This window comes from Microcaecilia unicolor, chromosome 3 (assembly GCF_901765095.1).
Source record: "Microcaecilia unicolor chromosome 3, aMicUni1.1, whole genome shotgun sequence".
NCBI classification, from domain to species: domain Eukaryota; kingdom Metazoa; phylum Chordata; class Amphibia; order Gymnophiona; family Siphonopidae; genus Microcaecilia; species Microcaecilia unicolor.
Window position 1 is genome coordinate 153,646,666 of NC_044033.1, and position 15,087 is coordinate 153,661,752.

Here is a 15,087-nt window from a genome sequence, read left to right on the forward strand (position 1 = left end):
TAATGGGACAGAGTCAACATGGACTTAGCCAAGGGAAGTCATGTCTCACCAATTTGCTTCATTTCTTTGAAGGCATGAACAAACATGTGGATAAAGGTGAGCCGGTTGATATTTTCTATTTAGATTTTCAGATAGCTTTTGACAACGTCCTTCATGAAAGTTGTTCTTATCGTCAAAAATGAAGGCTGTTTTTTTACAATCCGCTTTTAAAATCAGCTGATATCAAAACCCACCAGTCAGGAACAAAGGATTAAATTAAGGTAGCCCATTCTAATTCTGCATTAAGTCCCTTAGGGCTAACAGTTTGTAAGGTATAGATCCAAAATTGTTCCCTGTAATTTAGCATTTTATCTATCTGACCTTCCTCCCACCCTACTTGGATGATACCTATTATATGTCAATGCAATTCATGCCATCGATGTTGGGTCTGGTGCCAATGTATAACTAAAGGAGCTTGCAAAGTTTCTGTAAGAATTCTAGACTTATGCTCATTTAGCCTCACTTTTATGGGATATCTATTGCGCCCAACATAAATTAATTTGCATGGACATTGGACTATGTAAACAACATTGCTGCTATTGCAATTGGTGTTGTTTCTCGATGTAATCCTAAATTCAGTATTGGGATCTACCCAAGTTGACCCTGATATAGTATATGAGCACCACTGGCAATGACCACAGTTCTGATGAGTACCTTGAGAATTCATATTGTTGTGTTGAGAATACCTTTGTGATGCCAACATTTCTCCAATTGTTTTACCTCTTGTATAGGCTATGACCAGGAGCTCTTTGAACTCTGAATAGAGTTGTAACTAGTGGCAATGGGCTTTTAAAGAACAAACTATGAAATGTGCTAAAGACAAAAATGAAAGTATGCAGGTTAAGTGATTCAGTTTAGTTGGTCTTCTATCTTACAACAGTAGGTCTCGTTGGGCAAAGCACGCTCTTAAATATGCTTGATTAAGATATTTAGAAGGATAACCTCATTCTTTGAATCTCTTTGTTAATGCTTGTGCTTGATGTTTAAATTCATCAAATGATGCGCAAATTCTTCATAATCTCAAATATTGGCTAACAGGTAAATTAAATTTGAGCTTGAATGGATGATAACTAGAAAACTGAAGCAGATTATTCCTCTCTACTTGTTTTCTATACAATGTCATAAATAATTTATCATGCTGGAGATGGAGGCTGAGATGTTCAAGGTCCTGGACTATGACTCTCCTCCTATATATGCAATGTCTGTCCCGCTTCACAAGATCTTGCATGGTGTTTTTGGGCAAGTCAAAGAGAGGTCCCTACTACTCACAGAGGCACAGGTACACTCCTTCTTCTGGCTCTCCTCAGCAGACTGAGCCCTAGCACACTTGTTCTCATCAACAGCGTGCACCTAAGGCCCAGCCATCTCCCCAGTCAAAACAGGAAATGAGTTTTTGACTGGCTTCAGCAGAGCATAGCAGCTGTAACAGTAACCGTTCCAGACGACCTACCATTGGAGGAGAGGCTGAGTTTTTTCCAAGAAAGGTAGCCCCTTGTAACCTCCAACCAGTGGGTTCTTCAAGTATCCTGTCTTGGTTATGCCCTGCATTGGCGTCAAAGACCACCAAATTGCCCTCCAAGAGTATCTTGCTTCAGCTCTCAGCACAAGAAGGTACTTGCAGAGGAACTCTCTGCCCTTCTAAAGGCCTATGCAGTCAAGCCCATTCCACCAGGCGAAGAAGGGTTCTATTCCAGGTACTTCCTTTGTCCCATTCAAGACCATCTGTATTCGTATCCTTCCATCCCTCTCATGGGGAAAATGTTGCTGAAATTCAAGCAAGACCAGGGAACCATGATCCTGATAGCCCCATATTAGCCTAGACAGATCTGGTTCCCTCTTCTTCTTGAGTTATCCTCCAAAGAACCTTGGAGAATAGAGTTTTATCCAATCCTCATAAAGCAGAATGAGAGATCTCTTCTACATCCCAATCTCCAGTCCCTGGCCCTCGCATCCTATATGTTGAGAGCTTAGAATTTGCTTCCTTGCATCTTCCTGAGAGTGACTCCAGAATCTTGCTGACTTCCAGGAAAGATTCCACCAAGAGGGGTTATTCTTTCAAATGATTTGCCATCTGGTGTGAGGGCAAGTCCCTGGATACTCTTTCTTCCCTACACAGACCCTCTGAGTACCTTCTGCAACTCTCTGAGTCTGGTCTTAAGACCAACTCTGTAAGGATCCACCTCAGTTCAATTAGTGCTTACCATTATTGTATGAAAAGTAAGCCTCTAGTTGTTTGCTTTATGAGAGGGTTGTTGTTGACAAAGCCCGCTGTCAAACCTCCACCTGTGTCATGGGACCTCAATGTCATCCTCACACAGCTGATGAAAGCTCCTTTGAGCCACTTGACTCCTGTCTTCTGAAGTACTTGACCTGCAAGGTCTTGTTTTTGGTGGCTGTGACTTCAGCTTGCAGGGTCAGTGAGCTTCAGGCCTTAGTAGCAGATCCACCTTATATGAAATTTCATCTGAACAGATTAGTTCTCGCATGCACAGTAATTTCCTGCATAAGGTTACGTCGGCGTTCCATCTGAACTAGTCAATCGTTCTTCCAACATTTTTTTTACAAAACCTCACATCTATCCTGGTGAAAGCGCACTGCACACCATGGACTGCAAGCAACCATTGGCCTTTTATCTGGAGTGGACTAGGCCCTACAGACAGTCATTCAGGTTTTCATTTCTTTTGATCCCAACATGATAGTGGTCGCCATTCAGAAACACACAATCTCCAATTGGCTGGCAGACTGCATTTCTTTCACTTATGTCCAAGCTGGGCTGACTCTTGAGGGTCTTGTCAAGGCTCATAATGTTAGAGCCATGGCACTATCAGTAGCCCACTTGAGGTCAGCCTCTATAGAAGAAATTTGCAAGGCTGCAACATGGTCTTCAGTCCACCACACATTCAAATCTCACTATTGCCTTGAGCAAGATACCTGACATGATAATCAGTTTGGACAGACAGTTCTGCAGAATTTGTTTGGGGTCTAGAATCCAACTCCACCCTCCTAGGCCCATTTTGTTCTGTTGCAGGCTGCCCTCTCACTCAGTATGTATATATTTTCAGGTTAATCACTATTTCTACTTGCCGTTGTGAGTTCCAATTGTCCTACTGTTGTTTTCGGTAGCTAGGGATTCCAACATGTGAGAATAACATGGCCTGCTTGCCCTCGGAGAAAGCAGATACTTACCTGTAGCAGGTATTCTCCGAGGACAGCAGGCCATTCATTCTCACATATCCTCCTACCTCCTGTTGGAGTTGTCTCATACAGCTATTTTACTGAACTGATGGTCCTGCACTCTTACACATGCACAGTGGAGACGGTGTCATGTGCTCTTAAAGTTGTAACACAGTGTAAAAGCATTCTGCACAGGACAACGTGGATGACATCACCCACATGTGAGAATTAATGGCCTGCTATCCTCGGAGAATACATGCTACAGGTAAGTATCTTCACTTTAGTGCACAGAAATGCTACTTAACCATGGGGGCTGGTCTAAAGGTAGGTCTTTTGAAATAGCTATAAAAAATTTTTAAAAACCACTTGGTTTATATTTGGACTAATACAATAATTCATACAGTTTACACAAATAACTGAATGCAAGATGATTTGCTGAACAAATTACAATAGCATGTTCAATACTGGGCTCCACTTAGACACTGCCAGGCCATGCAATAGGAGATTATTATAAAACTAGTAAAAAAAGGCCCGTTTCTGACACAAATGAAACGGGCGCTAGCAAGGTTTTCCTTGGAGTGTGTATGTTTGGGAGAGTGTATGTGAGAGTGACTGTTTGAGAGTCAGAGTGAAAGTGTGAGTGTGTGAGAGAGAGAGTGAGTCTGGGTGTGAGTGTGTTTGTGAGAGAGTGTGTGTGAGAATGAGAGTGTGTGCAAGTGTGTATGTGAGACACAGTGTGAGAGAGAGTGTGTGTGTGTGGGCAAGAGAGAGAGTGTGTGTGAGACACAGATTCTCTGTGAGAGTGAGTGTATAACACCAAGCGAGTGTGTGAGTGACTGTGTGGCACATAGAGAGTGAATGTGATACTGTGTGAGACAGAGTGTGTGAGAGTGAGAGTCAGAAAGACATTGTATATGAGAGAGAGAGTGTGAGCCGTGCCCTCCCAATCCATGGCCATCTGTCCCCTGCCCCCTCCATTCATCCTTTTCCAGCAATTCCCCTCTGTCCCTGAGCCCTGCCCTCCCAATCCATGGCCATCCATGTTTGTCTGTCACCTGCCCCCTCCATTCATCCCTATCCAGCATTTCCCCTCTCTGCCTGAGGCCTGCCCTGCAATCCATATCCATCCATGCCCATCTGTCCCCTCCATTCATCCCTATGCAGCAATTCCCCTCTCCCTGAGTCCTGCCCTTCCAATCCATGCCCATCCATGCTCATCTGTCACCTGGCCCCTCCATTTTTCCCTATCCAGCAATTTCCCTCTCTCCCTGAGTCCTGCCCTCCCAATCCATGCCCATCCATGCTCCTCTGTCCCCTGCCCCCTCCATTCATCCATTTCCAGTAATTCCCCTCTCTCCCTATGCCCTGCCCTCCTAATCCATACCCATCCATGCTCCTCTGTCCCCTGCCGCCTCCATTCATCCTTTTCCAGCAAGTCCCCTCTCGCCCTTCCATGCCCCCCCCTCGCATCCATGCTACTCTCTCTCCCATGTCCCAGCCTGGCCCGCCCTCTTCTCCCCCCCCCCCCCCCCTTCGCATCCATGCATCGTTTTGTTTTGTTTTTTCTTCTTTTTCAATTTACCTCCATGGCGTTTCCGGCAACGAAGCGTCAGGGAAGGAGGCGGCGCTCCCGACGTCTAGCTTTCCCTTCGCTGTGTTCCGCCTTCTTTTTAAGGCGGAACACAGCGAAGGGAAGGCTAGACGTCGGGAGCGCCGCCTCCTTCCCTGACGTTTCGCTTCCGGATTTGTTTGTTTTGTCGTGAGGGCGGGGCAGAGACGGCTGGCTGGCTTGAAGGCTTCACACCACGAATCCACGAACCCTTCAGCCTCAGCCTGGGAGTGACGTCAGATGGCTTCAAGGCTTCAGGCTTCAAGGCTTCAGGCTTCAGGCTTCAGGCTTCAAGACTTCATAGAACGTTGTCCTCAGAATGTTGAGGGTGCGTTTTATTATATTAGATGGAATCTAAGCACCCAAGTTCCTTTATAGAATACAAGTGTAACCCGGTATCAGCATACCCGACATGTAAACACTAGTCATAGAGCTGATTTAAGTGCAGACACCTAGATACGGTGGGGACGTGTATAACTTACAGTATGCTGCAAGACTTTGTATTTCGAATTACTATGTAAGCCGCATTGAGCCTGCATTTTGTGGGAAAGCGTGGGGTACAAATGTAATAAATAAATAAATAAAAATTCGTGTAAGTGGGAGCCCACCTATATCCTGCCTTTGCTCCTCTCCTGTGTACATCCCCTTGCAGTTAAGTTGAGCTGGTATTTATAGAACAGCCCTGGAGAATCCCCTTGCCATGTGCCAAACACAGCAAAAAAAAAAAAAAAAAGATGGAAGCTAGATGATGTTCAAAATACCAGAAGTTTATTAAAACATTCAATGACTTGACACGAGTTGTGTTTCAGCCGCAAAGGCCTGCCTCAGGAGTCTTCCGTAGGATGTCACTAAATGCACTAGCTTTCCAAATATAACCACGAATGATATCACACCTTATGCAACATAAAGAACTTTTTGACAACTGCAGCCACATTCTCACTGGAACAGAGTAAACCAGAGTTCTTCTGTTCCCTTTGTCTAACCCCCATGCCAGTCAGGTTTTCAGGATACCCACAATGAACATACAAGAAAGAGATATGCATATAATGGAGGCAGTGTATGGAATCTATTTCATGCATAGTCATTGTGGATGTCCTGAAAACCTGACTGGCATGTGGATACTCCAGGACCAACTTGGGAAACACTGCTATAGAATGTCACATAGGGTAATTATTGACATTTACATGCATATTGTATTAGGCTGTGTATTTTGGTTTGCTATTCTCTAAAACAACTCATGAAATTTTATAAAATATTATAGAAATAATTTACAGGAATTAGAGAGAATTAAAAAGCTTTTTAATTACTCGCCCACCATCACAGCATCATGCATCAGTTGTAAAGTTATAACAAAACTTACAAAATCTAACATCGGTACCTCTGGTAATTATAAGTAATTAGACTAATTATATAAAGAAGAGAAAAAGAAGGAAGAAGAGTTTGTTCCTCATACAAAGGTCACAGAACAGAGAGAAAGCAGAGAAAGAATAAATGAAAGAAAGATTCTTAGATATAGAGAATTAGGTTCTACGAAGGGGGAGGAAGCAAACCCCTTCGGGAAAAACCATAGGCCATTGGACGGATCTGAAACTCTCTCCCCAAGCCTGGTTTTTCTGCAGTGTGGTTTTATAGGCTGTGGTGATTATCCACCTCTCCTCTACCCTGGACCAATCATAGGGGCTGCTTATGGGCTGGAGACTTGTAATTAGGACTTTCATATGTGCTGGAAGCTTGCATTTGGTGTCCTTGCCATTTCCTCTTTTCAGTAAATTACTTTTGTAACAAGATATATCAGGTATCTGAGTTGGCAGTTGTCTTAGCAACATTTTCACCATCAGAGCATGTGACCAGCCAGAAATTCCTTCATGTGGCTGATAGGAAAAGAGAGATGGGGGATGGGAAATAGTGCAGTATACCTGAAGTAAAACTTTATAGCTTATAGCTAAAATATATAGAAAATATACATAAGGTTGCCCAACAGTTAATCCAGCCCTGGATTTACACAATTGCATGCAGAGACTTCTGGTCTTGCTTTCATAGGGAATGCAGTAGGGGGATCAAATCTACAAGTCCCTACTACATGCAGTGGGGTAAATCCTGTCAAGTGAATCTGGATCCAGTTGGCAACCTTACATACCATATGTGTCAAATTTATAGAATTGCCCTACACTTGGATAGTGTCTCTTGAAAATCCCTCTGGCCTGCCCAACACTATCTGTATAGCAAAGAGGTGGAGAGAAAGTGGAGCAGTATAGAGGGGCATAATCGAACGGCGCCGTCCATCTAGATGGCTGTCGCCGTAAAGCGGCACCGCAACCATATTATCAAAAAAGATAGCCGGCTATCTTTCATTTCGATAATACGGTTGGGGCCGGCCAAGTGTCAGAGATTGCCGGGTTTGAGATGACCGGCTTCGGTTTTCGCCGATAATGGAAACTAATGCCGGCGATCTCAAACCCGGCCAAATCCAAGGTATTTGGTTGTGGGAGGAGCCAGCATATGTAGTGCACTGGTCCTCCTAACATGCCAGGACACCAACTGGGCACCCTAGGGGGCACTGCAGTGGACTTCAAAAATTGGTCCCAGGTGCATATCTCCCTTACCTTGGGTGCTGAGCCCCCCAAATCCCCCCCAAAACCCACTCTCCACAACTCTACACCACTACCATAGCCCTAAGGGGTGAAGGGGGGCACCTACATGTGGGTACATTGGGTTTTGGGGGGGGGGGGTTGGAGGGCTCCCATTTTCCACCACAAGTGTAACAGGTAGGAGGGATGGGCCTGGGCCCACCTGCCTGAAGTGCACTGCACCCACAAAAAACTGCTCCAGAGACCTGCATACTGCTGTCATGGAGCTGGGTATGACATTTGAGGCTGACATAGAGGCTGGCAAAAAAATGTTTTTAACTATTTTTTGGGTGGGAGGGGGTTGGTGACCACTGGGGGAGTAAGGGGAGGTCATCCCCCATTCCCTCTGGTGGTCCTCTGGTCAATTGGGGCACTTTTTTGAGGCTTGGTCGTAAAAATAAATGGGCCAAGTGAAGCCAGCAAAATGCTCGTCAGAGCCAGCCATCTTTTTTCCATTATCGGCCGAAGCCGGCCATCTCATAACCACGCCCCCGTCCCACCTCCCAAACCCTTCCGAAACGCCCCCTTTAACTTTGGCCAGCTCTGCGACGGAAAGCAGTTGGAGCTAGCCAAAATCGTCTTTCCATTATACCGATTTAGCCGGGTTCAGGAGATGGCCGGCCATCTCCCGATTTGTGTCAGAAGATGGCCGGCGATCTCTTTCGAAAATAAGCTGAATAATTATCCAGACAATACATATCAGTACTAAATATAAGTATTACTAGTCATTTCAATGCTTATGTCAACTTTTCATTTAATAATAATAAAAAAAGTAGACTGATAGAAAACATTAACACATGAAATAATTTATTGGTGTGAATCAAATTTTTGCAATAATTTATGACATGCATGAATGTTTATCATGATTGACACATATGAGTTTTTATATAATTGTTTGATATTCATGGTTGACTGTATATCTATATTGATGTTGTTTGTTATTTATTTGAAATTATTTTGAAAATATAATGACACATATGAATGTTTTATAATGAAAGTTGATATATATGAAGTATGTTTGATGATTTGATATCTATGTTTTTATTTCTTAGTTTTGACCCCTGACACAGCCTGAGGGTGTAACGTGGCCACGTCGGGTTTGTTTTTTTGATTCACACCAATAAATTATTTCATGTGTTAATGTTTTCTATCAGTCTACCTTTTTTATTATTATTCTACCATAGTAAGGAGACTGTTGCCTTTTTTGTTTGTTTTAGCTTTTCATTTAAACCACTTCCTGTGCTGAATATCAGCTGTACGGTTTTCAAAATAAAAAGCAAATGAGTTTTAAAATTCCATAGTCATCATGTAAGATACAAAAGAAAACATTATCAACTGAGGACCATAAACCAAAGGTTACGCTAAAATATACGCTATTTTCTTTAACTGCTGTTTTGTTGAATATCCTATCGAAATTAGAAAGTTACATTACCTCTTTTAGTAGATAGTTGTATGGTGACGTATCTTCTGTAAAATAGTGCGGTAGCCAAGTTAGTCCATTTGAATGCATGGAAATAAAGGATAAAAAACCCAAAATATATTATGGAAACTAATAAATTTTAATTGGATTAACTTATTACATTTCTTGATTAGCAGGTCCAACAGAAACTACAGATCCAGTACTACCACTAAAAAAAAAGAATTTGGAGGTCTTCTCCCCAGATTGTCTCTAGGTCAACCACTAACCACAGACTCCCCCAGCCCTACCCCACATCCACACAAACATCATAAAAGTGTAACATTCTGGTATATTCCGCTGTTTCCATGCTAACCTCAGAATGCAGGGGATTTCAGATTGGTATGACATGGCATAGCCCATGTGCAGTATTTCTGCATCAAACAGTTGTCAGTAGAATCCATTGTCCTATAAAGAAAGTTACTTAGAAGACTTGGCTTGGAATTATTTTGTGCATGCCCAGTTGCTAAAATAACACAGGCCCGTACATAGATCCCTAAATCTGCTACAGCAAGAGTTCCCAACAAGTTTCCACGTCATCTGGACAGGCTAAGCCAAATGGATTTGCAGTTCAAAGTCCATAGATGCTATGGATTAAAACCCAGACTGGCACTGTCTACTTTAATCAGATGGAACCAGTTGGTATCCTGGAGCTGCTTCCATTTAAAGTAAAGGGCCTGCTGAAGGTATCTCCTGGACTATCTGTTACCTATGTTGGATTCAGTTTTAGCCTTTGTGGATAGAGACTGAACTTTGTGCATATACTTACAGGCCTGATCTGACTGCAGCGATTTATATCTCTTTATACGTAGCTTTCTCTGGACCTCTATCACACAGAAGATGATATTTATAAGCTTTCACTGGTGCTTGAGCCAAGGCATCCTAAATCGGTGAGATATTTTCTTCCTTTGTTTTTCTTTGGGACCTTTTAAAAGAACAAAGCACAGCGCAACTCTAAAGCCTACTTGGTTTATATTTAGACAAAGCGAGTGAATTTATGCATAGTTACTATGGGTTAGATATTTAAAAAGATTTCACCAAGGTTGGCTCCACTTGGCCGGCCACAGAACACTTAACTGGGCGGCGCTGCTGAATATGTGTTCTGACCGCTGCCACACTATCCACTTACTGCTAGGGCAGTAAGAGGGTGGAATGGGGGGGGGGGGAATGGGATTTTTCCCAGTTAGTAGTGATATTCAATCTGCTAACTGGGTAAGTGTCTGGATAAAGTTAGGACAGCAAAATGGCTGGTCTAAATATCAGCCGGTACCCAGATTTGGCCATACCCAGATATTCAATGCTGGAGCCTGGATTGGCCCTCTCAAATAATATTTGAGGTAGCTGATAGAGATGCCATATGATTAGCCTGAAGTATTAAAAATAGTTGCTAGCTTTCCTTGGAAAGGTCATTTTGCTGTTTTCAGTAGAGCTCAGTTTCAGAGTGCCTACTGCAAATGTCTCAAGTTTGGTGTCATTAAAATAGACCAGGAACCAACTAAAAAGGGTTAACTTACTGCTTCATCATTTCCACTTCATCTTTTATTCATGACAATAGCTGCAATTAACACTTTTAACCAAAGCACATGAATGAGTGAAAATGTAAAACTTGGAAGAAGAAATTTATAAGGAGGATATTTTCAGTGAATTTAACTTTTGGTACAGTATGTTACAGTTTGTTGATACACCATGTAAGTAGAGTCCATTGGTGCTAATATCCTTTTATCGTGTTTGTTTACAGCCTACCTCCCCAACAACTCCCAACAAACCAGTAGTGCCATTGGACTGGGCTTCTGGAGTGACTCCCAAACCTGATCCCACAGTCATCAATAAACATATAAGGAAGTTAGTTGATGTGAGTATGGAGGAAATAATACCACCTTGAACAGAAAGCTTTTCCCTCCATCCATTCCTCAGCATCTTGAGAGCTGCAGGGATCCAGTTGATGGCCTCTTGGAATGGGGGGGGGGGGGGCGGATTTTAGAAATTTCTGTGTTGAGCTGAACAATCTCCATCTTCCATTCAGAGAGATGGTTATAGATAGGGCAACAATACTGCCTTCAAAAAGTCTTATTAAAGACTGCGGCCCAACGTTCATAAAAATGTTGAGAACGATGCTGTATAGTTACTGTCTCAGTGAAAATAACATGCTGTATAGTTACTGTCTCAGTGAAAATAACATATCCCTTTTCAACCATTTCCTAAGAAACTGAGTTTTCAACAGCAGATCTGAGAAAATGGAAATGTTTACTTTTAACAAGCATGTATTCCTGAAAGTCCTGTATTCAGCATGCAAAATAATGCCTATATGCCAGTTTTTGTTTCTGTGCAGCAACACGGAGAGGGTCAAAGCAAACAAAAAGCACCAAGAGCCTTCAAAATAGGGACAGATCTTTAATTCACGGACCCGATAAGGGCCATGTTTCAGCGCACATCCCTGGATTCTAGATAGCGTGCCTAGAGATCCATGCCAGAATCAATGTAGATTCTATAACAATGTGCATAACTTAGCAAGCTTAACAAGCTAATGAGCGCTGATAACAACAACCAATAATTAGCACTAATCGGCACTGATTAGAATTTTGGCATGCAAGTGCTGAACTTCTATCATGCGCAGGCAAAAAGGGGCTTGGTTATGGATGGGGAAATGAGCATTTTGTGGGCGTTCTGAAATTTACGAGCCTAGTTACAGAATATGGCCCAGTGCGCCTAAATCTATGCACTGGAATTTACGCCACATTTTCATTGGTGTGAATGGATGTGCATAAATTTAGGCACTGAAATATCAACTAATCCTATTCTATAATCGGCACCTAAATCTAGGCGCCGATTATAGAATATGCTTAGTCGGCACTGATTTCAGCGTTTATTTTTTTAGACGCCATATATAGAATCTCCCCAACAGTGTCTGTATCAGGGGTTGATTTAAAAGGAGAAATGCCAATCACAATAGACCCAAGTAAAGGGTAATAAGTGATGCAACAACTAAAGGTATTCTGCCTTCTAGCACTCCAGATCCGTGTACTGTAAAGAGAATAGCGGCAAACCGAAAAGTTTTTTTCTGTGACCAAAACAAGCGCCTGCAAATTAAAAGACAGAATGGAAGATAACAGCTCTATATGCATGTCTGAAATTGTATGTGCAAGAAATTTTTGTGAAGCTAATCTTTATGCGCAGAACAGCACTTTTCATTTTGTTTGGTCATGTGCACAGTGAAGCTTTCCTCATTGCAGAACCTTTGTGCACATATATCCGGCCGACTTCCTTTGATTAGCACACAAGTTCTGTAAGCTTTGTATTTATATTGTATTATTTTACTGCATTGCCGTGATTTATTTTCTTAATAATTTCACTGTAGAAGCTACGCATTCAGCCACCTGCACATGAATCTATTGTGCCATTTTCTACATCAGCCCCTCAATCAATCAGATAAGGTTTGATTAGGGGCCAACCAGATTTAGCAAACAATATAGCCTTTACCATCCCCCCACCTTTAAATTCCAAGTAGAAACAGTTTATTGTCAAATCAAAACCAATGCTCCTGAACATGCAGAAAACAGTTTGTGAACTGGCTCCTAAGTTAAATTCCTAAATTTGTCCCTTATTTGCAGTCAAATATTGGAGCCTAAAGTTCTCAGCTGAAAAGGCGCCTAAAATTTAGGGGTTCAATATTCAGCCAGAAGCAATCAGTGTTTTGTGGCCACCTCTGGCATTAAACCTGGAAATTCAATTTTGGGCCATGATAGGGCATCAGCATTGAATTTCCGAGTTTCCGGAGCCAGCTGACGCATAGCTGGTTAAGTGCCATATTCACCACTGTTGGACCAAACCCTGATGCAGCAGATGCAAAACATGCCACACTATTATTATTATTTGTTACATTTGTATCCCACATTTTCCCACCTATTTGCAGGCTCAATGTGGCTTACATAGTACCGTAACGGCGTTTGCCAGTTCCGGTATGAACAAATACAAGGTGGTATTATGTTAGAATGAGGTTCAAGTATGGTGAATACATTGGGGGAACTTAGAGAGAGAGATGAAGAATTAGGATATGTCCATTTCGGTCTTTGGTTTCGTTATGTCGCAAATGTCCAGGTTTATTATGTTGGGACAGCCCTACAGCAAAATAATCTACACATTTAAGCTAAGTGATCTTGATACCTTACACACTAATTTTAAGCAAAATTACAAAAGTTTGAAAAAAATTAGGTTTTTCTTATAATAAATAGTTTCAAGCAATATTCTAGAACTATGAGGTGTTAGGCAAGTCAAAGGTAGTGTTGCCCTTGTGAAACGAGTCACCGCTGAGGTCTTAAAACAAATTTACTTGAGCCTGCTTAATTTTGAGAAATATCAATGAGCTGATTTTTGGCGCTGAGTTTATTTCATGTTGAATGCATGATTGCCCCACCTTGAAATTCTTGGGCAAGAAAAAATATCAACAATATAATTCAGTCAGATAATTAATTATAACATTTGAACATATTCGGAATAACTGTGTGTTTGTCATGAAGCTAGATTAGAAGAGTGTTGGTTATGCTGAAACATAGAAGAGAGACTGTAACATTAGTTTATTAGTTTATTCAATAAGCCTGAGGCCTGTTACTGCACAAGGTCAGGAACAAAAAGTTAAAGTCTCTTTAATTCAGAGGGAAAAGTCTTGACAAGGGCTCGTGGCTGACAAGGCCCAAACACAGTCTGTAAAGTTTCTTTCTCACTCTCTTTAGGCCAGCCACGCCTCAGACCCAGGTTCATAAGTATCCAATTGTAAAGGTTGGCTTACCTTAGCCAGGTCATAGTAGTTAGACATACGTTGTGAAGGTGTATGCTGGAGATCACTTCTTCCATCCCCGGGCCACCTTAACCCCATTCTGGCTCTACCTTTTATAGTTTCTGGTTCCTATTCTTTCAGCTTCACCCCTCCCGTCTCACTTCCCCTCCTGATGTGACTAGGGTTTTTAAGGTGGTTTGAAGTACCTGAGGATCATTCTTAAGGGTGAGGGGCAGTGTTCTATATACCCCCCTCACATAGGCTTATTTTAAAGTGCTATGAAATGTGCATAAATCAGCATTTAGATGTTTATGTTGTATAAACATTTAAAATCCTGATTTTATAAAGCTGAGATATACATGTCTAAAACTCTAAAATGTGCATATGGAGGGAGCATTGTGTGGGTCTGTTTTGGTGGGGCTAGGGCAGGGCTAAAATTTAATCATGTTATCCCCATTTCAAATAGGGCATGCACATCTATGTCCAAAAGGATCAACATTGAGTTTCACACCTGCTGTGTGGTTCATGTAGGTTTCAGAAAGATGTTTGTATTGAGCAGCATTCCACTGGAGGTATTAAGGGAGTATTTCCCCACAAAAGCAAAACTGGGATACTGAGTTCTGTGACAGCTTCAGGAAAAATAAGTCTGTGTCTCTGAACTGGTCGACACAGTGGCGTAGCCAGAAGGCAATTTTTGGGTGGGCCAACAGGTTGGATGGGTGGGCACTACAACTTTTTTGAAAGAGAAAAAACAACAACCTGATGCACCCATGCTCTGTCCCTACCGTGCTCCCCATAACTTCAATGAGGGTAGCAGTGCAAATCCAACATATTATATTCACAACATTAAAAATAAAATTATTTTTGTACCTTTTTGTTGTCTGGTCATTTTATTTTTCAAATCATATTGGTCCCAGTGTCTGATTTCTGCTTCCCCCTGTCTTCTCTTAACTCATTTGCCAGGGTCTCCTGTCCATTTGACATTTCTTCTTTATCCATGTCCATCATCCATCTCCGTTTTCCTATATTTCCTTGTCCAGTATCTCCCCTGTGTTCATATCCCCTCATCCATCATCATTCCTCTGTGCACCTATGCACCCCATGCCCAGCATATCCCTTCTGTGTTCCTATCTGTGTACCCTTATCTGCCATCTCTCACCCTCTCTGTGTCCAGCATTGTATTCTATTCCATATCCCCCTCCCCCCCTTGTCAGGCATTGCCCCCTCTGTGCCCATATGCCATTGCCATCCCCATACAGTATCTCACATTTGTGTGCCTTTCCCCATACTCCCACCTAATGCCCATCATCTCCCTTCTGTATCTGTACACCTCCCTATGTCCCCTTTCTCCCTCCTCCACACCAATGTGTTCCTCTCCTCTCTGATCCCACCCCAACCAGCTTCTCTTTCT

At 42.3% G+C, this 15,087-nt stretch overlaps 1 protein-coding gene across 6 annotated transcripts in view; it reads left to right on the top strand.

The window, feature by feature from the left end:
* RASGRP3 (RAS guanyl releasing protein 3) overlaps window positions 1-15,087 on the top strand; it is a 290,955-nt gene that overhangs the window by 226,340 nt on the left and 49,528 nt on the right. For all 6 annotated transcript variants that reach the window (XM_030196501.1, XM_030196499.1, XM_030196504.1 and 3 more), the window contains 2 exons: window positions 9,718-9,795; window positions 10,644-10,757. In XM_030196501.1, coding sequence (XP_030052361.1) covers window positions 9,718-9,795; window positions 10,644-10,757 — 192 coding nt within the window. The remainder of the gene's footprint in view (window positions 1-9,717; window positions 9,796-10,643; window positions 10,758-15,087) is intronic.